Source organism: Corticium candelabrum, chromosome 14 (assembly GCF_963422355.1).
Source record: "Corticium candelabrum chromosome 14, ooCorCand1.1, whole genome shotgun sequence".
NCBI classification, from domain to species: Eukaryota; Metazoa; Porifera; class Homoscleromorpha; order Homosclerophorida; family Plakinidae; genus Corticium; species Corticium candelabrum.
The window spans coordinates 5297265-5322264 of record NC_085098.1 but is presented as its reverse complement, the minus strand read 5'-3'; the positions used below and the strand labels follow the sequence as shown (position 1 = coordinate 5322264).

The window sequence follows — 25000 nt, the reverse complement described above, 5'->3', positions numbered from 1 at the left end:
GATAGAGACAGACAGGCAGACAGACAAATGGACAGACAAACGGATAGACAAACAGACAGACAGACAGATAAACGGATAGACAGACAAACAGACAAAACGGACGGACAGACAGACAGAAAGAAAGACGGACAGACAGACAGACAGACAGACAGACAGAAAGAAAGACAAAGAGACAGACAGACAGACAGAAAGAAAGACAAAGAGACAGACAGACAAACAGCCAACTACCCGCTGTTAGGATGATCACTCACATGATGGCATTCCACACATACGATCCATGGCACCATCATCAACCAATCAAGCCCCAACTTAGCCCCAACTACGCCCGCCACCGATCACCACCGTGAAACCAACCAACAGAAGCACACCAGACGCCAACAGACGCAACGTAACACACGCTACGCCGCCAACAAACAACTCACCATCGAATTTTGCGACCTCCTCTTCCACTCCGTCCTTCTTCGCGTCCGACAGAATCCACCTGTGAGCAGTCAAACACGTGGCTACAACCCGACGGTTCGCAACGCGACGCGTCTAACCTGTTGTCGAAGTCTTGCCTACTCGCAAAACCCTCGAAGAAGGAATACGCTCCGGCCGGCTCAGGTACGACGCTCTGGACGGCCTGCGATGGAGGAAAACGTCGAGATGGAATGAGGAGGGAAATTGGCGGGGTAGTGGGTTACCTCTTCTTGTGCTGACGTTGTCGTGTGTTTGTAGGCTGTTAGGAGGAGGGGGAGGAATGTTCGTAGAAAGAGCGTCGCAGCCGCCATCGACTTCAAGTGTGACACGTGGTCGAAGGTGGAAGGGTGCTGTGACTGCGATGCCCGGATGTGCATGTGCGTTGTGGTGGGTGACGTCACGCCCTGATAGCCTCGGCTCGGCTTTCCAGACCCATGTAGCGCCGTCCTAAATCGGCGCTACTCGGATCTGGAAGGCCGAGGCTAGCGCCCACGCTAGATATGCAGCGCCAAAGCAGAGTGGGCACGAGTAGCCTCGTCCCCAGACTTACTCGCGCTAGTCTTGTCCGGTGCCCGTATGACAATTCCAGGCGCGAGAGACAGACAGACAGACAGACAGACAGACAAACAAATGGATAGACAGACAGACCGAAAGACAGACAGACAGACAGACAGACAGACAGACAGAAGCACAGAATAACAAAACAGAGAGACAGACAGACAGACAGACAAACGGATTTTCTCTCGTGCCTGGAATTGTCATACGGGCACCGGACAAGACTAGCGCGAGAGAGTCTGGGGACGCGGCTAGGCACGAGCACTATCGGTATTGACCAAATCTCGGAGTCTAATGAAGTTTTATCCCGTGAAAACTTGAATTCTAATGCCTCTAGAGTTGTATAACCAAGCCACCGTTCGTGACTTTCTTCTAAGAGTTAAAGTGTTCCTGAGTTTGTAGGAATGTGTAGACAGCAAAGCTAAGTGTGTGTACACATGTACAGCAGAAATATTGAGTCTACATGCGTGGGCGTGTACGGTCACAAGACTGCATTGCGGAGGTTGTACGAAACATGGTAGCCAGACAGGCCTGAGACAAGAGACCACTGCCCTCTCCCGCCAAACAAGCAAAAGGGTAGTCGCTTAGCTATCCGGGATATACAGCGTGTGTGTGGTGTGGCATGCGCATGAGTGTCAGAGTGCATTGCACTCAGAAAAGAACTACTGCGAATGTACAGAAACGCAAGGATTGCCTTAAATCTCTTCAACTGGCTAGCACATCGATTGTCGACTTCCCCGGTTTAGTTGGAGCACATTGCTCATTTGCTCGGTCTGGAACTCGAAGCCTACACACAATACTCCATTGAACATGCACTACTATGTGTACCACAGTACGGTACATCTGTATACAGGATGATCACTGAAACGATTACCGTACAAACTTGTGGTGTGTGTGTGTGTGTGTGTGTGTGTGTGTGTGTGTGTGTGTGTGTGTGTGTTGGACGACATTCGCTACTCGAATCTTGAGGTCGACTCACATGTGAACGAAACTAACCAGAATAAAGAATAGTATCGATTAATCTTTGCATGCCAAGCTATCAAAGACACACGGAATGTTCCTCTGCAGCATAACCCATCCAACAAGTCTATCCTAGGCCTACTGAAAAGGCATTGCATGTACATAAACAAATTTTGGTTGAGAAATAGTAACTTTTGCCCTATACAGAGCATCGCCTTTGTTTAATTAAGATAAACCTCATGAAGCTTCATCACCTATTCACTGCCTTGGCAGCAAAAAAGTTGACCTGTAACACAAACATTACGTTATAGTGTGAGACATCCGTTGTTGTCACGTGACCAACTCACTTGTCTGAGGATTACCCATGCCTTCGCATCATACGTGAACATCAGTCGTATACTGACAAGAGGACCCATGTTGCTCGGTACGTCGCAGACTGCCTGGCCGTTCTTGTCGAAATCGCATAGTCTGATTCGATGTGGATTTTCGGCGGGGTTCGGGGCAACCGGTAGCACCACGTTTGATGAGTCGACTTGCTCGACTTCGATGGTCACGTTACTGCAGATGTCGCCGGGATGCTGTGTATTCCCCGACAGAATGAGAATCCTAAAGACAATTTGGTATTCAATAAGTTGGATAGAAATGCCCAACACAATTGGCTGCAAGAGAGACTACACGTAGACTGGTGGTTTCGTGCTCAGTTGTGGGCTTAATCAGACTTGAATTTGTCAACTAGAGTTGGACCATATTGGCAAGCGACGGCATCAAGATTTCCATATTACTGTATGTCTAAGTCGTGAACTGATAAGTAGCCCTAAGAGTCGGATTGCAAACGTATAGAACTTCGATTGAGAATGACTGCATTTGCAAGTTGCAAGTAATTCAAGGTGCGTGTGTGTGTGTGTGTGTGTGTGTGTGTGTGTGTGTGTGTGTGTGTGTGTGTGAACCAACAAAAACAAGAACGCTCTAAGGGCACATACCTCCACCAAGGCGCAACACTCCGCCATTTGTCTGAGACACCTATCTCTAACTATCGATATTCCCCATAGATGCCACAACACATTATCCCCATCCCAAAGGTCGCGTAACTAACCCATAGGACTTAAGGACATTTGAACATGGCGACTTCCACAGTTCACTAATTTCTCTCAGAAAGTCATTTAGCTGTTAAGTGCCGCTAACTGCAATGACTATCATAGACTCTACGTGGTACCAGTGTGCCTGTGTTTGCCACAGCCAGCCAAAACCCAAACTAAATCAGACCTAACGTTGGCAAAGACAAACAAACATCTCGTAAAAAATTTCATCGAAATCTGTCTGGTGCTTTTTGGGTAATCCTGCTAGCAGACAAACAAACAAACAAAATGAACCAAAACATAACCTCTTTAGCAGAGATACTGTAAACATGGAAATTTTCACTGGTTAATATTTTGCATTTTTTTGCATCAGAGAGCATTTCGCGAGTTAATTTTTGTTGTTCCGACATCAAAGCATGTCACGTGATTTTATCAATCACGTGGTCTAGTCTACCATGACGCTTCTGTTACAAAAAGTGGGGGTGTTGAGAGAAGACCATGTCTTCCACAGCCCACTGACATTCTCGGTCAATCACCGTCAACAGTAAAGGCTGCGAATGATTGTGTGTCGCTGCGAGAGGTCTCCCTACGAGGGCGTGCATTGGCAACGTGATACCTGGCAACGCCTTGTGATTTTTGAGGTATTTAAAATACCTCAACCACAAAAATAGCAAAAATTTTAACCACACAAAATTTCCATGTTTAGAGTAATTAAAACTTTCTAGCTCCTTTGCAGACACCCTAGCAGGTAAACTTAACCACCTATTTTCTCTTATCCAAAAATTACCGAAACCTGTTTCTAGCACTTACTTTGTCAATACGGTTGGCTTGTCAAACACAAACTGAATCGTGTCCCCTTTCTTCGGAGTCATTCCCCAGAAGATATCACGACTGAGATACACCTGGTCGAGTGTGTGAGATTGATATACATCCAATGTTGTCGACACACGAGCGGGCGGATTCGTAAACGGAGGCGGAGGAAGATTCTTCTTGAAATCTCTGTCCTACGAAGGCAAAAAACTGTAGTAAGTTACGCCGTGGTTCAAACGTAGAGACACATGCCGTTACTTTTAGTTTTTGAATTTTGCCTTTTAGTGATGAATGTTGTCCGACGTGTTGAAACAACGACGGTTTGTAACGAATTCGTACTTTCGCCTTTTCTTTGCCACACATTTTCTGTCTCCAGACGAACACGATTACAATCAAACACGTTTACCGATGCCAAACAGACACACCATATCGTGTTCCGGATGACACACTTTGACAAACAGAAAATGATCCAGCAGCCAGTCGATCGGCTTGTCCTTGTGAAACATCATGAAGAAAGACGCCAACCTGTACAGGTCACTCGAGTGAAATAACTTTCCTACGTTCAGCCCAAACTCACGTACGACACTTAGTCAGTCATATGTCAGCTACTCGACATACCGATAAATCCTAACGCGGAAAACTCCAGAAGAACCCAGTTGGGCATGGCCGCTGAACTCTCTTGAACAAATCCATTAATTCGTGCAACAAAACTAGGTGTGCTTAATATGTCATCTTCAAGCTAAACAAAGAATGACGTTACAATTAAAATAGTAGCACTTTGACCAAACTACTGGAGACAGAGAAATTTCAGTGGTAAAATTTTAGTGGAAAGTTTTAGTGGAAAGTTTTAATGGTCGATCCTGAGAAGACCTCAAACACACCAGAGAAATCATTTTGGCAACCAAAGCATGCATGGTCGGCACATGTCTTAGACATGCAAAAAATAACCAAAGACACAAGCATGCACACACAAGCATGCATGCGCACACGTGCACAGACAGACAGACAGACAGACAGATCGCTTTCTCTACCAATAACTAGAGCTAACTTTATGCAAAACAACAACAGTCAATGGACAAAATGTTGAATGTCTCTATCATATGTAGACAGGCATACAGACAGACAAACAGACAGACATACAGACAGATAGATAGATACACACACACACACACACACACACACACACACACACACACACACACACACACACACACACACACACACACACACACACACACACACACAAACAGACACACACACACACACACACACACACACACACACACACACACATGCACGGACGCACACACACACACACACACACACACACACACACACACACACACACACACACACACACACACACACACACACATGCACGGACGCACACACACACACACACACACACACACACACACACACACACACACACACACACACACACACACACACACACACACAGAAACGAACAGACAGATAGACAAACACACAGATGGACAGACACACAGACAGACAGGCAAGACAGAAAACGACAGACAGAGACAGACAGAGACAGACAGACAGCAGGATTTGAAAAATCCGGTCGCCAAGTCGCCATATGGCGACCACTTCTAGATGGCTGGCGACTAAACGAACAGTGTGGTCACCAATTTGGTGACTAGAAATATTTGGTAGTTTCTAGTCTTTTGTGACAGTGGCTCTTGGATGCAAACCACCTGCTTAGCAAATGTTTTGCATTACAATTAAGTTAATTAAGGTAAGTTGCCACCTTCAACGTCTACCATTTAGTGGCACCCAGCGATGTATGCCGTCTACGTAGCACCTTCTACATATCCTGTAACAACATATCACCTAGTAATCGCCAGTTGTTGCTATCCTCTGGTGTACACCATCATTTTATAAACTCTACTGCCTGTACTGATCTCATTGGTCTCTGCAATCAGCTCCAGACAAACCCAACTAAAGACATGCAGGCGCGTAAAATTTTTCAAACAATCGCGGTCACTCCTATCTTCATATGCTACACCAACAAATCCAAGTCAACAGCTCTATCATCGACGAGACGCCATTGTGCAGCAGTTTCTCCCGAATGAAACATGAAATCCGCAGCCAATCGTAATTGAAAGTGACGACAACTGCCTATTTAGATCCTTTTTCTAAGCTGTTGAAAGGAAACGAAGAATCTGACAATCTGGAATTGAGACAAATAAAAACTATTTTGTAGATCTTTGCAAATGGTGGGCGTAGGAAGTGGCAAAACAAACAGCTTTTCTCGCAGCAAGCTGCCCGAGTGTCTTTCTATATCAGGAAGCTACCAGGTAAGTCCAGGAGCTCATACGTTTCCTAGTGCTACTAAGAAAGTCTGTTCAGACAAAAGTTTCTGCATGTCCAGTTCTGAAATCTAGATGTTGAATGATGCCACACGCTATTGAAACGCTACCACAACAACGTTTATCACGTGCGTTCTAGAGATTAGCACAGCTAGCCATAGGAAACCACGTGGGGTGTGGGTATTACTTGAGAGTTACCGGATGTACTGTTCTCAGCAAATCAATAGTAGTCTACGGAACCAGCCCGCACGTTATCTTTCAAAACAAGACCCGGATTGTCTGCATCTCGTTGTGTTACAATGTCCCGTATTCGGGTGCTTGCTAGGTCAACTACTTTACTGATAGTCTGTCTAGCCACCAGAGCTTTTTCTTCTCCATTGTTGCAATGTGTAGTGAAAAGAAGGTTTGGAGCATAAATTCAACGATAGGTAGGATGCAATAGAGGATGAGGTTTCGTAGGAGAGGGACGGAAGTGGACGTGCTTTGATGCTGTCACCGCCATGGCGCCTCACTTCGTGAATTTCGTCCCAAGAAACAAGATGACCAGCTACCCTGTTTCGATCAGCATAGGATGCAGTGTATCTTAGTCGATTGCTAACAGCAGTTTGCATTGGTCTCGTGATTTCTTTTGCACAGGAGAGGAAGATGAAATGAGCGGAAATGGCTGATCTTGAAATGCACGGTGTGCGGTAAGTACATTCACTACGAAGTACGAGCGCTTTTATATGAATCTTCAGGCCTTCAGGTGCACGTTGATTGTTTTGGAGGCGATTTATTGTTGTTTAGGGTACAGGCAAAACAATATTTGTCTAGATGGTTTTGCGCCTTGCTGGTCGGGAGCCAACTTTTGAACCTCCTGCACATTTAGCTCCACCGCTAGAAGGCAATTTGCTTCCCTTATGCTATTGCATTGGTGTTTTTCTTTTCACTTTGCAAGAACAGCACCAAACCGTTGCTTGCGAGGGTGTCTATCGGTTGCATGAAATACTAGTTTCGTCGACTTGGATCAGCTCCTCTGACAAACAGCAAGCGGGGCTGATGGTAGTAGGCGGGACTTAGGCTTTTGAGCTTTGTCAGATGAATACCCGTACTCATTGTTCTGCGTATATTTCAGTCAGCAAACGTTGTACAAGCACTCTGGCGTGGCCTTTACTTCTTGGTTCGTTGTAGCATGGTTCTTGAAAAGTTCAAGAGAGTTCAGTTCCGCACTACTCATCAAGGCACTGTCGTCATCATACTCAACGTGATAATCAGAAAAAAACAATTGATGAACATTCAAAGAACAGGCAGTATTGCAATGCTAATATCAATTTCGTGTTGCATGATTATGATTCAGTAACGGCTGGAATTTTAGGATTTCTATTAACCTGCTTTGGAGATCAGAAATGATTGTCATCTGTTCTTTTACCTGCAGTTGAAGCGTAAACAGTATTTACTGTTATTAGCTATATATGATCAATAGAAGCTATATACTGTACGTATATCTAGCATATTATGCTCTAGTGTCCTACACGTCTAATTTTGCTCTTCTTTACGTCGTGTTCGCTGGTTTTTCATACCTAGTAGCATTCAAGCGCCTAATTTACTCTTGTACCTGTAGCTGAACGTTGTTGTGTTGAGAAGAGAAAGTCGCAACACCTAAAAGGGTCCTTGTCGTGAAATCTTGCCATAGCAATGTAAGTAACCCAGCGTGAGCATTCACATTCGATAACAGCTATAAAGTCAAGGCAACCGATCGATAATTTTTGCTGATGTTTGCGCTTTGGGATTATCCAGCGGGTACTTTGAAAGATAGACTACGGAGTTGTTCCTTACACTGTAGTAGCACTGAGTCAAATAGAGAATTAAGAAAACGCTCAAAGAATGCTCGTCTTATTGAATGGATTACCAGGATGTGGATGTGATGACAAACCACATAATCACATTAATTAACATTACAAAACCACACAGCCACATTTTGTTTGGTTGTAGCTATACAATTAGTTGAAAGTTTCTATAAAATATGAATACTCATAGTATAACATAAAAGAATCCCAAGTACAATACTGTAGATTGATGTGTTTACTAACCAATGTTCATCCAACGTTACTGCAAATTCCTAGTTAGGTCCTAATGTAATGTCAAACATGATAATCTGGGAAAGGGTCTCAACAGTGATATTAATGACTTGTTTACTTCTGGAATGTCTGACCTAGAAACTAGTAAAAGTTTGGCGACCAATCGTTCCTCTAGGTGGCCAAACTGGCGACCAGATTCAAACACATTTTTTGAACCTTGAGACAGACAGACAGACAGACAGACAGATTGGTACAGAAAGACAGACAGACACACCTCCACACACACAAACACACACACACGCATGTGCAAGCACAAGCTCGCTTCAATACTACCAACACCAACCCGTGTTCTCGTTACACTTCATGCACTAGTCACAAGCCTGATTAGTTCACCTGAAGATAATATCGTCCTTTATTCCGTGCATACATCATCATAAAAGCATAATCTAAGTTCTGCTTTGTCCGCCATCTGCACAAGTTTAGACACCCAACATGTATAAGATCCCTAACAACAGACTTACAAAATGTACTGCTGCTTACCGTACTCTGTCGTGGTCGTCTCCAAATGACAACGTCAGACCATCTAAACTTGGGTAGAAACTTTGAGGTGGGGAAATAATTTCCAACAAACCCAAATCAATTGCTGACAGAAATCTGAAAAAATTCATGCATTTGCTGAACACCAGAGAACTCTACACTAATTGATTGCCCGTAAGCATGCATGCTCACCGTGACTTGATGCCCTCGGCTACGTCTCGTACGTACGCTATGTCCCACTATCAACACCACGATTAGTCTGTATTAGTGATTGGTTATCAATGTGGGCATGTTGTGCACCTCTGCAATCATCACCGTAATGACTACATCTTGCTTGTCGTCGTCTGTAAGCGCTTTCAGTAGAGAGTCGATCGTATCCAACAGGTACGTCTGCTTGTCTCTCTTCACAGTCGGAATACCGATAGCAATGGACACTGCCAATAAAAATTAAAATAATTAATCATTGATTTATACCCAATACTTCACAATAATATCAATAATTACACTAATTTAATGATACAATACATACATAATGTCAATTTCATGTGTACATTCATACCTCCTCGTCTCTTCTTCGACAGCTCAAATGCAGGTTGAATGTCTTGTTGACTGCGTAGATGAGACATTCCAGGCAGCAGCTCGATGCGAAGCTGCTCCAGTTGATTTGCCGTTATGTTAGGTTCTACTGCTCGTATAGGCTGGTTGACTGACGAAGGCGCTCGCACAACTGGCTTTAGTGATGAAGCTATACGTTCTCTGTTCTTTCTGAAAATATTTTCAATCTCATTTCGTATGTTGACAAAGTCTCGCGATCTTTCATTGCTTTGAGACACTGCTGACTTAATACGCCACTCGAGCTCATTCAATTGTCGAGCAACATTATTGTCTTCTTGGACTAACACGGCTATTGATACAGGAAATTTATTAAAACATGTACTCAATTGTAAGTCACTCAATCATTAGTGAGAAGACAGTCATTGATGGGTAAGTTACTGAAATCCGATATACACACATGCATGCACACACAAGCATGCACGCAGACACGTGTACAGACAGACAGACAGACAGACAGGCAGACAGACAGATCACTTTCTGTACCGATAACTAGCGCTAACTTTATGCAAAACAATAACAGTCAATGGACAAAATGTTGAATGTCTCTATCATATGTAGACAGACATACAGACAGACATACAGACAGAAGACAGATAGATACACACACACACACACACACACACACACACACACACACACACACACACACACACACACACACACACACACACACACACACACACACAGACACACACACACACACACAGACACACACACACAGACACACACACACACAGACACAGACACAGACACAGACACACACACACAAGACACACACACACACACACACACACACACACACACACACACACACCACACACACACACACACACACCACACACACACCACACACACACACACACACACACACACACACACACACACACACACACACACACAGATGGATGGACTCACACACACACACACACACACACACACACACACACACACACACACACACACACACACACACACACACACACACACACACACACACACACACACACACACACACACAGATGGATGGACTCACACACACACACACACACACACACACACACACCACACACACACACACACACACACACACACACACACACACACACACACACACACACACACACACACACACACACACACACACACACACACACACACACACACACACACACACACACACACACACACACACACTAGTCTTAGGTTGCAATCAGAAGCTAGTGAAGCCGAATCAAGCATCACACACTACACAGGTACAGTACACATGTATGTCAAACAGATAGCTAACAGTGTAACCTCATTATCACAATTTATCTGCGTACAGTACACATCATCTGAACAACAGTACACTGTAATCACATAACAGAACAGAAACAAAGCAGACAATGTCACGGCAAGTACTCTAAATTAACAAACAACACACTTGTCTGGATATCCCATCAAGAAATCTTAATTAATTGATAATATAAAAACGCTGGAACCCATCAAATTTCACTGTTTGCTGTGAATATTGCACGTCCAACCTCATCATGGCCTGTTGAACACTCTAACATTCAACCACCATGGTTCCGCCCGCTCATCAAGAGAGTTCGTGTTTACAACACACCATGAGACCGTCACATGCCAATTAGGTCTACGCTCCACCTACCTAAACAGCGCTCTGCATCCCTAGACTGTACAAAACGCTTTGTATCGCTGAAGGCGGGTGATAAAAAGCAACAACCAAAACGTCTATTATCTGAAGTAGTTCAAACGCCATTCGTAGACAAAATGGTTGCGCAACCACAAGTTTCATATCCATGTTATGTTCGTGTCCGACTCGTCACGTACAACACTGATATTTACAACTGGCACTAGGAGACACAATGTTGTCTCCCCACTCACCCCACGAGTCTATAAACACAGCGTTGGCATCACTAACTTAGGCCAATTACAACTAATAGAGAACACCATTCTACACTCGCCAGTTGGACTTGTTGTTCACAACGTGACAGCAAGCGTAGCAACGCTGATTCCTCCCTGCATCATTCACACCGCAAACCTACCCAGTAGTCGACACCCACTGTTACAAAACCGGAAATACAAGGAGAGGCCCTTCCACTGGGTTCCTACGCAAACTACTAACGTCCAGAGACGTGAGTTCAACGTGACACACTTAGATGTCATTGAGTACGAGCAAGGGCTCAAAACTGGCTGATAGGGGTGTTTCTCGGAGAGTGAGAAGAATGCCTACTCACCTCTGTCCGGCACACGACTGACTGTGACCAAGTAACCAAAGGAAAAGACGACGAGAAAAACGGCTAGTGCTGCAATTGACGTAGGACGAGGACGAACGACTTTCATCAGGAAACAAGAGAGAGAGTGATAGCCGCACCTTGGAGTAGGAAATTATCACGTGTTTCCAGAAAAGCCCGGATAACACCACGAAAATAGTAAAAATAATAAATCTTTTTAGTAGTTTTTAGATAGTTTTCTGTCATGTATTATTCTATTGTAATGTTAAAAATGCGAGTACAGTTAAGCAATTCTGAAACCCATTGAAGTATAGAGTGCAATGGCATTTACTCTGTCAACCTCGGTGTCTAAATATGCGGATTTCCATCCTTTGTTTCTGTGATGTTGTAAGACAAGTTTCACCAGAGCCGTTCCGAGACCTCTCTTGCGATACTGTGGCAGCACTCCTACCCAGTGTACTTGTGCTCCATGCTCACTAATCCAAGCGAATGCGGTCGCTACATACTTGCCATCCATCTTCAGAAAGAAAAATCCATTTGGATCAAACATCTCTGTCTTAACAAATCTAGAAACGCACGATACGTGGCGCTTGCATTGACACAGAAAATACTCAAGCAAAGATTTGGTTTCTCTCTTACGTGTCGAGAAACCTCTTGCTGCTCCAGTCTTTGACGTGATTACCAAATGCTTGTGTAACTAAAATAGAAATACCAGCTGCCAAAGGATGTCCATCTCCATAAAACAATATTGATTCAAACCACAAAGGCAAGATAAGTCAAATGCACAGAAGAAAACTAAAGCACGTAAATATTGCTTATCAAAAAATCTTTTAATTTCAACTGCTATATAGTCTCTCGGTAAAAATGATTATTTCTATTAATTGTATACCATATTATAAACCAATCTGGTAATGCTAGTATTTCTATTACTGTTACAGCAAGTTGAAGTTTAAGTCATTAATTTGCTTTAATTCATTAATTTATTAACTTATTGATTTATCTCATTGCTTTGATTTGTCTTGTAATCATAGTCTAATATGGTGAACAAGTGCATGTGTTGATCGAATCACTGTTAAGTGCATGCTGTAATACACAAAACTGCCCATACCTCGGGTATTAGCACAAGCATGCCAGCTGTGAAATTACCTATTCTACAAAACATTATTTCAAAGCTATAAAATAGAAACAAAATGTTTTTGCAATAGATTAGGCAATGAACTTGAAAAGGCGACTGTAAAAATCTTGGCAAATTGTCAGATTTAGTGTAGAGTTCCTTAATTAAGTTAATTAAACTCTGACAACAAACCAAATTCGACCAAAAAACATCAGAGCATCAGATTATGAATACGTGGAAGCAACATTTTAGTGACATCATCGATCACAGTGAACCTATGGCAAACATTGAGCAAGAAAAAATAAATTTAATTTACCAACGAAAGTAAAATATACTAAACATACTAAATATTTAATACTTAAAATACATACAATATCTAAAAAATTTGATCACCTACCCAGGTCTTCCCAGGTGGCTGCACTGTTCGTATCCTGCAACAAACACCAACAAACAGCCAAAACATACAGCTCTACACAAGTCCAATCTAGGGTCTTGTCCTTGCAAGTTCAATTTGCAGTAAAAATTTACTAACCTGCCAATTTTCAATTTCACATCCTTCAGGCAGTCTGATGTCATTCAGATTTGGATCATTCAAACACTGCAACACCATGCGAACTTTCTCATCTGTATTTTCCATGTTGGTGTTAGCGCGCGCTGTAGACATCCCGTATGTCGGCTTAGTACACAAACGAGTCGCCCTTCAGTCGTCTCTAATGCAAACCTGCTGGCTGTCTAGACTTGGTGTTTTGAGAACAATGGTAGATTGACGTTTGTTAAGTCAATGAGACAGTGTAGTGATTGCTATTCATTCAGACGTCTCGTGCGTTGAGCGTTCGTGTGGAACACGACAGCTTTGGAGCTATTGACGTGCCCAGCGACAAATACTATGGAGCAAACACAGCTCGATCACTGAAGAACTTCGCTATTGGTGGTCCTACAGAGCGGATGCCGGTAAGATTTGTAATGCAAATCCCCGGATGAAAAAATACCTTGCACAGTACTGTATTAATACAATGTGTTGGATGACCAATCTGGCAATGAATACGTCAGTAAATAAAGATAACACGTTTTCACCACGTGTAATAATCACGCAGTAGTAAATTGTGTATTTTAATGTTTCTGTCTTGTGGTGGTCTGATTGTATGAAAGAGATGACGTCATATGATAAACTGGAAATACTAGCATAGTAGCACGATACGGATAGTAACTTTGTAATTGTTTGTAATTCGGCCTTGATTTCAGATTCCGATTATTCACGCATTTGGGTATTTGAAACGAGCAGCTGCTGATGTGAACGTTGAGTTTGGTTTGGATAGAGGCAAAGCTGAAGCTATCATGAAAGCAGCTGATGAGGTATGATCGGGTCTTGCAAGTATGTGTATATGCATCTATGTCAACATCCAGTTAGCATAATTTCCTGTAGTGATGGCAAAAGTTGAGAATTTTTTTGAAATTTGGTTCGTCTTTGTATGTGGCATGTAGATGCTAGCCACTCAGTATTGGGTGAGATTATAATGCAATTTTGTATTTATTCTGTCTTGTTTGGTAGTCTTGTCTTTCAGGCTTCATGTTTATTGTAATCGTGTGACAAATTACTGTTTTGTTTGTTGTACTTGTAAATAGTCTAAGGAAACAAAATGGCAAATTAGAAGCGAATAGTTTTATTGTGAAAAGCTTGTCATTGGTATTGATAATGACTGACTTGTATAGATCTAGTATCAGATGGAATTAAGTCATAACTAGATGACATCGTTTATGATCACACGCAGCTATAGAAGTACAGGGCATTTGCTAACAGTTGCATTTTTGATCAGACGTTAGTGTTTGGTCAAGGCTTGAGATTACGTACGTTTGCACTACCGTAGATAGGCGTTTACACTGCATACAAATAAATACGTACAATACACACATTGGTGTTTAGCCATTTTGTAGTCAGAAACTTGAGGGAAGTGTGGTGGGTTAGTGCAGTTTCCATATTGCCAGAGAAATTACACCGGTTTCTGTACAAACCTTACATGCTGTAGTATGATGGAATTACGTTTGAGGATGCCCACAGCATACATTGGTTATGTTGGAAGTATTACAATGTAACTCGCTGAAAGTCAGTCGTACATGCTGTACTTGGACGCTTGTAGAGTAGCCGCATCTTTTAGAAATTTGTCTTTTGTTGCAGGTGAGCTCTGGCAAACTTGATGACCATTTCCCTCTTGTCATCTGGCAAACTGGGTCGGGAACTCAGACAAACATGAATGTAAATGAAGTGATCAGCAATAGAGCCATTGAAATGTTGGGTGGCACACTAGGGAGTAAAGAGCCAGTACATCCAAACGATCATGTGAATAAGAGCCAAAGTTCTAACGACACTTTTCCAACTGCCATGCATATTGCCGTTGCAAGAGAAATAGACAGTTGTTTGATACCTGGATTATCGGCACTCAGGAAAGCACTTGCAGTGAAATTGGAGCAATTTAAAGACATTGTGAAGATTGGACGAACGCATCTTATGGTTAGTCTAATGCAGAGCAGATAGAGACGAAGGTGTAACTGTACATGGACAGACAATGGACAGACATGCAAACACAGAGAGAGGTAGACAGGTGGGCACACAGACAGACAGAGAGATAGCCAGATGAATGGATGGATGGACAGGCAGTCATGGAGACTTACAGACAATACAGATGAACAAACAAAGCTTAAGATTGTATTTATGCACGAAACAAGTGCAAACTACTACAGATTTCTGTGCTTACTATTGCTTGCTGCTGAATATAGGATGCGACTCCACTGACAGTAGGACAGGAATTTAGCGGTTATGTGGCACAAATGGACGGTTCCATTGATCGAATTCGGTCGACTCTGCCACGCCTCTATCAACTTGCCATTGGTGGAACTGCTGTCGGCACCGGTCTGAACACTCGTATCGGATTTGCTGAAAAGATGGCTTCCAAAGTAGCCGAAATCACAGGCTTACCTTTTACTAGTGCTCCAAACAAATTCGAGGCTTTGGCCAGTCACGACACGTTAGTAGAAGTTCACGGAGCTCTCAATGCAACGGCCTGTAGTCTAATGAAGATTGCGAACGACATACGTTTGCTAGGATCGGGACCAAGGTGTGGAATCGGAGAACTGCATTTGCCAGAGAATGAGCCGGGAAGCAGCATCATGCCGGGAAAGGTAAACCCAACTCAGTGTGAGGCTGTCACCATGGTGGCTGCTCAAGTGATGGGTAATCATGTGGCTGTGACTGTTGGAGGGAGCAACGGGCATTTTGAGTTGAACGTATTCAAGCCGTTAATTGTTTCAAACGTGTTACGCTCTGTAAGGCTACTTGGAGATTCGGCCGTTTCCTTTACAAATAATTGCGTCATCGGCATCGAGGCGAACACTAAAAGGATTGAACAATTACTGAATGAGTCACTCATGTTGGTGACAGCTCTCAATCCTCATGTGGGATACGACAAGGCTACAAAGATTGCCAAACAGGCTCATGCCGATGGAATCACGCTGCGTGAATCTGCTCGGTTGCATGGACTGACTGATGAACAGTTTGATCAATGGGTCAGACCTCAGGATATGCTTGGCCCAAAGTAGACTTGGACGTGACTGTAGAGAAGCAGTTCTGTGATCTCATGCTCAGTATGTTTTCTCTTATGTGTGAAATATCAGTCACTATTTACTGTGCTTACTATTCTAGAAACATTGAAATTGAAATAGTTGTTTAGTTGTAGTCAGTTGGCTGCACTACTCTGTAAGTGTCAACTACAGTAGTGCTATGCAACTGTTACCATTCGAGTTTCTCTCAGCTGCTTTGTTTGCCTGACATTTCAATTGCAAATCCAGATAACTACAGGCTAGGTCTTTATTAATCGAGGACACGTAGATGCTTTGTTTTATTACGAAGACCGATCTGATGCATTTCACTGCTCTGTTCGTTTGACTTGTGTGATTTGTACAGACCATACTTTTCTTGCTAATTCTGATGCTTGTATCTGACATAATAGCGTAACTGCCCAGCAACAAAAAGCAAATTTTAATTAGATTCAGTGGAACCTAAAGCTTATATAGCTAGTGTCTTTACGACTCGAGTAGCACAGGGGAGCAAGGTTGTAATGTTTTCATAGATGTTTGTCTGCGTATCTGTCTGTCTGTCTGTCTGTCTGTTTGTCTGCCTGTCTGTCTGTTTGTCTGCCTGTCTGTCTGTCCGTCTGTCTGTCTGTCTGTCTGTCTGTCTGTCTGTCTGTCTGTCTGTCTATCTGTCTGTCAATACATATATTTGCATATTGCAGCTGCTAGTACAGGCTAAATATTGTCCAGCGACCTGTCTGTCTGTCTGTCTGTCTGTCTGTCACAAATATTTGAACTTTTATCTGTGATACATTTTGCAATCTAGGATACATTGTACTATGTACTGTCCAACTACTAGTAGTGTTCATCAACTAAGCTAAATTTAAACTTGTGTAAAACAAAGTGAGGGCCATACTTAGAGCTTAGCAGTGTATAAGCCTCCAGTACTAGCTGCTGGCTGAAGTATTGGGTGGCAAAGAGGTTACACCTGTTGCCTTCAGACGGCGAAGCTTTTGTCTGTCTGTCTGTCTGTCTGTCTGTCTGTCTGTCTGTCTGTCTGTCTGTCTGTCTGGTCTGTATGTGTGTTTGTCTGTATGTGTGTCTGTCTGTTTGTGTGTCTGTTTGTCTGTTTGTGTCTGTGTCTGTCTGTGTCTGTCTGTATGTCTGTCTGTATGTTTTTCTGTGTGTCTGTCTGCATGTCTGTTTGTGTGTTTGGCCTGTCTATGTGTCTGTCTGTATGTGTGTCTGTCTGTATGTGTGTCTGTCTGTCTGTGTGTCTGTCTGTATGTGTGTCTGTTTGTAAACACGATATCTCTTGAACGGCTTAACTAATTAACATATCAATATGAACATTTCAGAACATGGAAGATCTTGCCAAAATCTTGAAGGAATTAAAAAATGGGCACGCAGAAATAAACTCTGAGATTCTCACAAACTTTCTAGGCCCCGGGATCATCCAACTTATTTTATATCCGTTGAGTAATGAAGCTAAAAGTGCCTCTCGTTATGGTAATATATCTCCTAGTAGCAGAACAGTTGAAGTGCGGTGGATGATGAGACGTGCATGTGCCTGGTCATGTGCTGATTCGTTTGGTCTGGACGCTCGAGCGCGCACTATGGTGGGAATGTCAGTAATCGTGATTATTGCAGGATTCTTTGTGTTTGCGGCTGATGCAGCCACCTTTCCACAATCCGTCGACTGCCAGTCGATGCCACAGAGTAGTTACAAGTTCTGTGACCCGAAGTTGACGCCGGAAGAGCGAGCAACAGATCTGGTGAGATGGGATTCATGTGCTACAGTACAGGACTGTAGACGGACGCAATAAAATATGCAGAGAATATGTGACACGGATGTGTCTTTGGGGTAGGTAGGTAGGATATAGATTAGAGATGGACGAAAACAATAATGAATTATTAATTAACTTAATTAAGTTAAGGTTCGTAGAAATTAATTTAAGTACCGGTAACATTTTAGTTTGTGAACATTGCAAGGCATGAGTAGATACAGAAAGAGAATAATAAGCCAGCTAGGTAATCAAACAGTGGCAGACAAACAGGCAGCTAGACTCGTCTATGTAATTATATATTAGAATGGAATATTTATACATGTAGGTATAGTGCTGAGCTAAGAATTAAAATATAGTTAACATGCAAATAGACAGACAGATAGACAAACGGACACACACACACAACGGATTTTGCAGTTTAATTAATAAAAGAAGACAGACAGACAGGAAATGTAGTTTTAGTTCTAAGCTTGTTCAGTAGTGTTGATCTTTTTAGTCTCTAGGTGATTCTGTTTGTTTTGACTCTTAGTTACATATTTTATGTTGCTAGATTCATGTTTCAAATATATGTACGGACAGACAGACAGACAGACAGACAGACAGACAGACAGACAGACAGACAGACAGATATACAAAGACAAGCAGACAGACAGACAGACAGATCTAGATATAAGTGTTTTAGTTTGCTGTAATGTTAGCTTTCAATGGACATGAGTCTAGTTGTATTACTGTAGTTCTTTGCAGAATTGTATCATAGTTTGATGTAAGAAGTAAAAGACAGACAGACAGACAGACAGACAGACAGACAGACAGACAGACAGTTTGTTTATTGCTATAAATACTCTACTTATACACAACCTACTGGTAAGCTATTACACTCTAGACCACTCTAACTATACAAAATACTTTACAAACAAACATGGCACTCTCATCAACAAAATAAATGGCGAAAGTTGTTGTCATGTGTAATTTTATTGTCAAATGACTAGGTCAGTAGGTTGAAACTGGATGAGCAAATTCAGCAAACGTGGACAATTGCTCCAGCTATTAGTCGTCTTGGTATTAATGCATACAACTGGAGGTAGGCAGCATCTACACGTACGTTCAACAGTTAGTTATAGTACAAGTCTGATCAGAGTTTTTCTGTTAGATCTAATTGTGTCCACGGTTGGTCAGCATCTGGAGGTCACTGGAGCTCAGACATGAAATGGACTGTGTTTCCTGCTCCTATTGGTCTTGGTGCGACGTTTGATGTTGATCTTGTGAGAGCAGTAGGGGAAGCCGCTGCAGACGAGGGTCGGGCTTTGCATAATTTGATGTTGGCAAAAAACAATGGGACGAGCACTGAAGCTGCGGCTCTCAACTGCTTCAGTCCAAATGTTAATCTGTTTCGAGATCCAAGGTAGCTGTATTGTCTACGTAGTTTTTGGTCTTCTCTTGTTTCTGTTGCTTGTTGTTTTCTTTCTTTCTTGTTTTTGTTGTTGTTGTTGTTGTTGTTGTTGTGTGTTTATGAGTCTGTGCATGGGGAATGGGCATTTATTTGTTTGTATGTATGTATGTATGTTTGTTGTTTCTATGGACAACGGTAATACAATACGTTATATTGTGGTACCTTTCTCTACTTTAGTCTCCACACCTGCAAACAGTTTTTGTCTAAACTAATTTATTCTATTTTTTATATTTACTAAATGTAGATTCATCAGAACAAATTAGTCTCAGTAGTGGTAGAGAATTAGAGTAGAGAATTTAGACTTTGTAGTAGCAAAGTTTGTGAGCAATAAAACAATTTGTTTATCTGTTTGTTTGTTTGTTTATTTTCTTAATTAACTCATTTTTTATCAAGATGGGGAAGAGGTGAAGAAACATTTGGTGAGGACCCTTATGTGCTATCACAAATTGGTGTAGCCTACACTCGTGGACTTCAAGAAGGCAGTGATCCTCACTATGTCAAGGTACAAAACAACGACCACCATTAGATGCAAATATTGTGTTACGTACATTTGCTAACATTGCAGATTGTAGCTTGTCCCAAGCACTACGCGGTCCACAGTGGTCGTGACAACGATCGTGCACACTTCACGGCTAATGCAACTATGCATGATTTGTATGACACGTATCTTCCCGCATTCAAGTCGCAGATCATGGGCGGCAAGGCCGGGCAGGTGATGCCAGCCTACAGTGGCACTCGATGCAAGATGATTCCAAATGGAGCACCAGACTGCGCAAACGACTTTCTTCTTAAAACGGTGCTACGTGAGGAGTTTGGAGGGTACAATGTTTCAGTTTGCTCTGACAATGGTAAGAGAGCTCGCTCACAGACATCTAGTATGATATGTATAAATATGTAGTTTAGGTGGTGTATCTATGGTGCACAACACACATCACTTTGTTGACTCTAATGAGTTGGCAGCCGCGGTTAGCATTAATGCAACAACAGATTTAGATCTTGGCCATGATGCCATCTATTCAAAAAATTTGGGGAAAGCCGTTGAAGACCATCTGGTGTCACCTCAGACTATAGCTGATTCCGTGTGGAGAAATTTTTACTGGAGAATCAGATTAGGGGATTTTGATCCTCCAAATGTGAGTGTGAAGTGGTTGGGTTTTGAGTTTAGTACTTAGCACTGTTCAACCTTAGATGGTCAGCTACCAGTCTCTTGGTGCGGATCGTTTGAATACAAAGGAAAACCAAGACTTGAACTTGAAGTCGGCACGGGAATCTATTGTTTTGTTAAAGGTTTGTTGTGTATCAAGTAATTAATTGTCTGACGACGTCTGTGACCCTTCCAGCCATTTCAATTTTTATTTTTCAAATTATTTAACTCACAATTTAAATTTTTGTCAAAATTTTTGACTAACAAACTTCTATTTTGTATTTTTCATTTTTCAAAATTTAATTTTAATTTTTCTGAACTATCATGTTATGTAGAATACAAACAGTGCTTTGCCTTTAAAGACGGACTTAAAGAGCATTGCTGTTATTGGTATGTAACACTTACGAATGTGACGACTTTTCTTGAGGTGTTTCTGTTGTTGTGTAGGACCTAATGCAAACAGCAGTCAGGTGCTGCTCTCAAACTATGAAGGCATTCCGGACACGATCACAACTGTTCTCCAAGGAATTGAGGTTAGGGTTGGATAATTTTGAAATACTTGGAATGATCACATGAACTATCATGTGACTCATTTTTTGTATACTGTCATGCAGGCAGCAGTGTCGTCGAGCACTAAAGTAACATACAGTGCTGGTTGTGAAGACACTAGATGTACAAACAAGGATATGTTTAATGACGCTACGGCAGCCGCAAAGAATGCAGACGTATGATGTCGTGGCATTCCTACTTTTTGTAACATAGTGTATTAACGGTAGGATAATTGATAGGTAGTGATCATGGTGATGGGTTTGAGTGGACATTTGGAAGGCGAAGGACATGATCGTGATCCTACATCATGTGGCAATGAGGACAGAGAGAGCATTGGTTTGCCAGGCTGTCAGTATGATCTAGTGAGAAAACTAAGTTCAACACATTTACAGCATATTTTAATTTAAGTGCCAACACAATCTATTATTCCAGACACAACTTATTTGGGGAATTAATTCAAAGACGGTTCTTGTGCTCATCAATGGCGGCCCTCTATCGTTAGATCATCAGAAAGTAACGGTGTCAGTCTTTCGTTGAGAGATTTCTCTTGTAGAATATCGTGGGAGAAAGACCACATACCAGCAATTATAGAAGCGTTTTATCCTGGAGCTGTGGGTGGTCGTGCTGTAGCCGATGTTTTGTTTGGTGAGTTGTTTTGCAAGTGTGTATAGTACTGTTGTTGAAAGGGTGCATGTGATATGATGCAACTATTTGAATAGAAAAAATTGGTGGTTGCATTGTATATCATCTCCATTGCTAAAATCCAAATGAAATAGAGAGTAATGGTTGAGCAAAAGTAACATAAAGTAAAGGTTTGATACCACAGATTTTGTGACCGTAGGAGATTACAATCCTGGCGGAAGAATGCCTGTTACAACAGTAACTGGCGTTAAAGACTTGCCAATCGTCCAAGACTACAACATGTCAACACCACCTGGTCGTACCTACAAGTGAGATGCTTGTTATTCTACGACCGAGAATTAACTCTTTAGCCATCATTGTTTGGGGTGTGTAGATACTATACGGGAAATACGGTTTTTCCATTTGGTTATGGCTTGTCTTACACGACCTTTCAGTACAGCGATCTCAAACTGTCACAATCATCCATTCAGGTTCACATGTCATCATGTAGTGTTGACCATGACAGGTAGTATGTTTGACATTCTAGGCATGTGCAAAGCTTTCTGTATCATTTATGGTGAAGAACACTGGACAAATGAATGGTGATGAAGTTGCTCAGTTGTATGTGACGGCTCCGAGAGAAGGCATCAAATACCCTGTTCCGATACGAACACTTTCAGGTTAGGTAAACTAAGAAAGGTTAGCTAATCAAGTGTTATGTGCATTTCTATACATTATGAAGCTGTTGTGTGTGTGTGTGTGTGTGTGTGTGTGTGTGTGTGTGTGTGTGTGTGTGTGTGTGTGTGTGTGTGTGTGTGTGTGTGTGTGTGTGTGTGTGTGTGTGTGTGTGTGTGTGTGTGTGTGTGTGTGTGTGTGTGTGTGTGTGTGTGTGTGTGTGTGTGTGTTCGTGCTTTATACGGTACAGTACAACCCCAATTATCCGGATAAGTAAATGTTTCGATAAATGAAATGACGCTGTGGTGATTCCTTGAGGCTCAGTCATACATTGACAGCCGAGTACATAATGAACAAATAATTAATTAATTAATATACTGCAATATTACGTCAACAACAACTCAACATGTTTACACATTTAAGTTAAGTAATGATTGAATGTAGAGTCCTCTATGGTTCCAAGTTTGATGTAGGTTCACAGGTTTCCAGTTTGGAACGATGTCACTTGGGAAACACTTGAAAGACACGTGTGTTTTGGGTGGAAATAATTTTGTCCGGATTATCAAAATGTTTAGATAATCAGTGTTGTATTGTATAGGAGTTTTTATGCATTTTTGTACAGATTTGTTACAATATACAAAATAGGACCTTATTTATAATTAATATCAATAGGATAGCTGGTTCAGAAGGTACTAACTATTATCTGTTATCAAGATATACAGTTTGATTTTAACTGACCGAGGATGTCCTGTTTACATAGGCAGTTACAAATTCTGGTAGTCATAGCATAACTGTAACGTCTCCTTGTGTTACAGGATTTAATCGATCACATATTGCAGCCGGCCAGTCACTGATGATCATGTTCACTCTCGATCCATATGAGTAAGAATCCCTTAGCTTTTCATTTGTGTGTCAGATGCTATAGGTTATGTACAACGTGTTACAGTATGAGTGTTGTGAACGGTGATGGTAGTCGGGTCATCAACCCTGGTGATTATCAGGTGTTAGTCGGAGGCCAGCAGCCAGTGAATGGAATGACGACAGAAGGTGTTTTGTCTTCTAAATTCAGTGTTGCAGGCAGCACTCCAGTGATGGTCTCCGACTGTCCTCACGCCAAGAAGTGCATGGCATGTCAGCCACAGTAGACTGCATGCTGTGACAAACTGTTTGAGGTCAATTTCCAAGCGTTTTCTACTTTTTTTTTTCTATCGGTTTTGCTACAGTGCAAATGCACTCTGGCTTATTCTTGTGTTCTGTTTGAGACTTACATATGCTCTGAATTGTGTAACTCTGATTTTGTTGTAAATGGAGTGAAAGTGTCACACGTACATGGCATATGTACTTTGCAAATATACAAATCAACTGAATTTACAGGCAGAAAATGCAGAGACAGATGAGAGACAACAAAGATAAAACAGAATAAAAATATTCTGAAATTTTAATTAAATTCTTTAATTAAAAAATTTAAATGCATTAATTATGGTACTAAATTAAACGGCGTCTTTAGCTATTATTAATGATTGCGTATTGATTTAGTGTTGTAGAGTTGCATAAGCACGAGGGATAAGCTTGGTGATTACATACAGCTGGTCTTTGACAATCAAGTTTCAGTCATTTACCACTTTTCGCCTGCATCTAAGAGACTACGAGAATTTTGTGACACAAAGCCAACACTTAAATTTAATTATCAATCGTAATTTTGTATGAAAAATTGGCACATTGCGCAGAGGTTGTGCGCGGTACAGCGAGGCTTGAATTGATATAAATCTCATGTTCTGGGCATGTCCGACGTTCAAGAGGCATGACCGTATTTTCTTACGTTTCTTTTGTATTTCTTGTGAACGTTTTCTGTCAATAGAAGAAGACGAAACGTAAGAAAAGAGAGAAACGTGACCGTTCTCTCGTAGACGAAGACGTTGAAGGAAGTCCGAGCAACGCAAAATCTCGGAAATCAAAATCGAAGAAAGGAGAAAAAGTCGGCGGAACACCAGGGTGCGTTCTAACGCCAAATATTGCGACAGCATTGAGTAGTCATAGAGATGTCACGTGACCAAAAATTAGGTAGTAGTCACAGCTTATACATCTGGTGCAAATATTACATGCAGAGTGACTGAGGGGTCGTATATACAGAGGTACGAGCGCGGACCTCTGACTGAAGTGGGTTGGTTGGTTGGTTGGTTGGTTGGTTTCTATACATATATTTTCAACATATGGCAGCTCTATTACAGGCTAGTTGTCTAACAGTCAACATCGAATACAATCCAATAGTTTGTACCAATAATGCAATATAGTAGTTCTAAAAGAGTTCTTAGACAGTGAGGCGAGCCTCACTGATGATGCTGTCAACACAGTCAAGATGTACTGGATGGCGCTTCGATGACCTCGTCCCTCTAACACAAAGAATTGCAGATTGTAATAGAGAAAAACTCAGTCTGCATCGTATTAGTGCCATTGTTTGACTGT

The 25000-nt window shown here is 41.9% G+C and overlaps 5 protein-coding genes and 1 long non-coding RNA gene across 6 annotated transcripts in view; 3 read left to right on the top strand and 3 right to left on the bottom strand.

The window, feature by feature from the left end:
• LOC134189527 (calnexin-like) overlaps positions 1-814 on the bottom strand; it is a 6910-nt gene extending 6096 nt beyond the window's left edge. Inside the window, exons 1-3 of the mRNA XM_062657826.1 lie at positions 684-814; positions 540-622; positions 423-481 (exon numbers count right to left, since the gene is read on the bottom strand). Coding sequence (XP_062513810.1) covers positions 423-481; positions 540-622; positions 684-770 — 229 coding nt within the window. The 5' untranslated portion in view covers positions 771-814. The remainder of the gene's footprint in view (positions 1-422; positions 482-539; positions 623-683) is intronic.
• A 1182-nt stretch (positions 815-1996) lies between these two features.
• LOC134190057 (alpha-1,3-mannosyl-glycoprotein 4-beta-N-acetylglucosaminyltransferase A-like) lies at positions 1997-11774 on the bottom strand. Its single transcript, XM_062658474.1, has 12 exons — positions 11637-11774; positions 9344-9688; positions 9085-9218; positions 8977-9023; positions 8788-8901; positions 8641-8716; positions 4479-4599; positions 4286-4416; positions 4119-4226; positions 3861-4054; positions 2322-2580; positions 1997-2260 (listed from the first exon to the last, which is right to left on the bottom strand). Exons 1-12 carry the CDS (start codon positions 11740-11742, stop codon positions 2225-2227), a joined length of 1671 nt encoding a protein of 556 aa, XP_062514458.1. The 5' UTR covers positions 11743-11774; the 3' UTR covers positions 1997-2224.
• Positions 11775-12352: 578 nt separating this feature from the next.
• Positions 12353-13398, bottom strand: LOC134189806 (uncharacterized). The gene is made up of 3 exons (XR_009971543.1): positions 13280-13398; positions 13145-13178; positions 12353-13022 (listed from the first exon to the last, which is right to left on the bottom strand). It is a non-coding gene; the product is annotated as an uncharacterized LOC134189806 (long non-coding RNA).
• Positions 13317-16531, top strand: LOC134189805 (fumarate hydratase, mitochondrial-like). Its single transcript, XM_062658188.1, has 5 exons — positions 13317-13505; positions 13561-13698; positions 13990-14100; positions 14921-15253; positions 15520-16531. The coding sequence occupies exons 1-5, from the start codon at positions 13317-13319 to the stop codon at positions 16336-16338; spliced, it is 1590 nt and encodes a 529-aa protein (XP_062514172.1). The 3' UTR covers positions 16339-16531.
• Positions 16532-17937: 1406 nt separating this feature from the next.
• LOC134189570 (xylan 1,4-beta-xylosidase-like) lies at positions 17938-23909 on the top strand. Its single transcript, XM_062657882.1, has 18 exons — positions 17938-18086; positions 19088-19179; positions 19249-19500; positions 19942-20050; positions 20114-20396; positions 20452-20681; positions 20737-20835; positions 21028-21082; positions 21140-21225; positions 21307-21417; positions 21481-21603; positions 21674-21738; positions 21795-21886; positions 22083-22191; positions 22257-22353; positions 22410-22542; positions 23353-23419; positions 23484-23909. The coding sequence occupies exons 1-18, from the start codon at positions 18021-18023 to the stop codon at positions 23680-23682; spliced, it is 2268 nt and encodes a 755-aa protein (XP_062513866.1). The 5' UTR covers positions 17938-18020; the 3' UTR covers positions 23683-23909.
• Positions 23910-24297: 388 nt separating this feature from the next.
• Positions 24298-25000, top strand: part of LOC134189986 (uncharacterized) — a 3493-nt gene continuing 2790 nt past the window's right edge. Inside the window, exons 1-2 of the mRNA XM_062658387.1 lie at positions 24298-24336; positions 24396-24529. Of these exons, the coding sequence (XP_062514371.1) occupies positions 24319-24336; positions 24396-24529 (152 nt within the window). The 5' untranslated portion in view covers positions 24298-24318. The remainder of the gene's footprint in view (positions 24337-24395; positions 24530-25000) is intronic.

Excerpts from the sequence above, each read along its gene's own strand:
- LOC134189570 (XM_062657882.1), top strand. The coding sequence starts at position 18,021 with ATGCCACAGAGTAGTTACAAGTTCTGTGACCCGAAGTTGACGCCGGAA. Across the intron at positions 18,087-19,087 it reads AAGAGCGAGCAACAGATCTG|GTCAGTAGGTTGAAACTGGA; the intron begins GTGAGATGGGAT and ends TCAAATGACTAG. Across the intron at positions 22,543-23,352 it reads TCCGATACGAACACTTTCAG|GATTTAATCGATCACATATT; the intron begins GTTAGGTAAACT and ends CTTGTGTTACAG.
- LOC134189805 (XM_062658188.1), top strand. The coding sequence starts at position 13,317 with ATGTCATTCAGATTTGGATCATTCAAACACTGCAACACCATGCGAACT. Across the intron at positions 13,699-13,989 it reads GTCCTACAGAGCGGATGCCG|ATTCCGATTATTCACGCATT; the intron begins GTAAGATTTGTA and ends CCTTGATTTCAG. Across the intron at positions 14,101-14,920 it reads TCATGAAAGCAGCTGATGAG|GTGAGCTCTGGCAAACTTGA; the intron begins GTATGATCGGGT and ends CTTTTGTTGCAG.
- LOC134190057 (XM_062658474.1), bottom strand. The coding sequence starts at position 11,742 with ATGAAAGTCGTTCGTCCTCGTCCTACGTCAATTGCAGCACTAGCCGTT. Across the intron at positions 9,219-9,343 it reads GTCGAAGAAGAGACGAGGAG|TGTCCATTGCTATCGGTATT; the intron begins GTATGAATGTAC and ends TTTTATTGGCAG. Across the intron at positions 9,024-9,084 it reads TTACGGTGATGATTGCAGAG|TGGGACATAGCGTACGTACG; the intron begins GTGCACAACATG and ends TGGTGTTGATAG.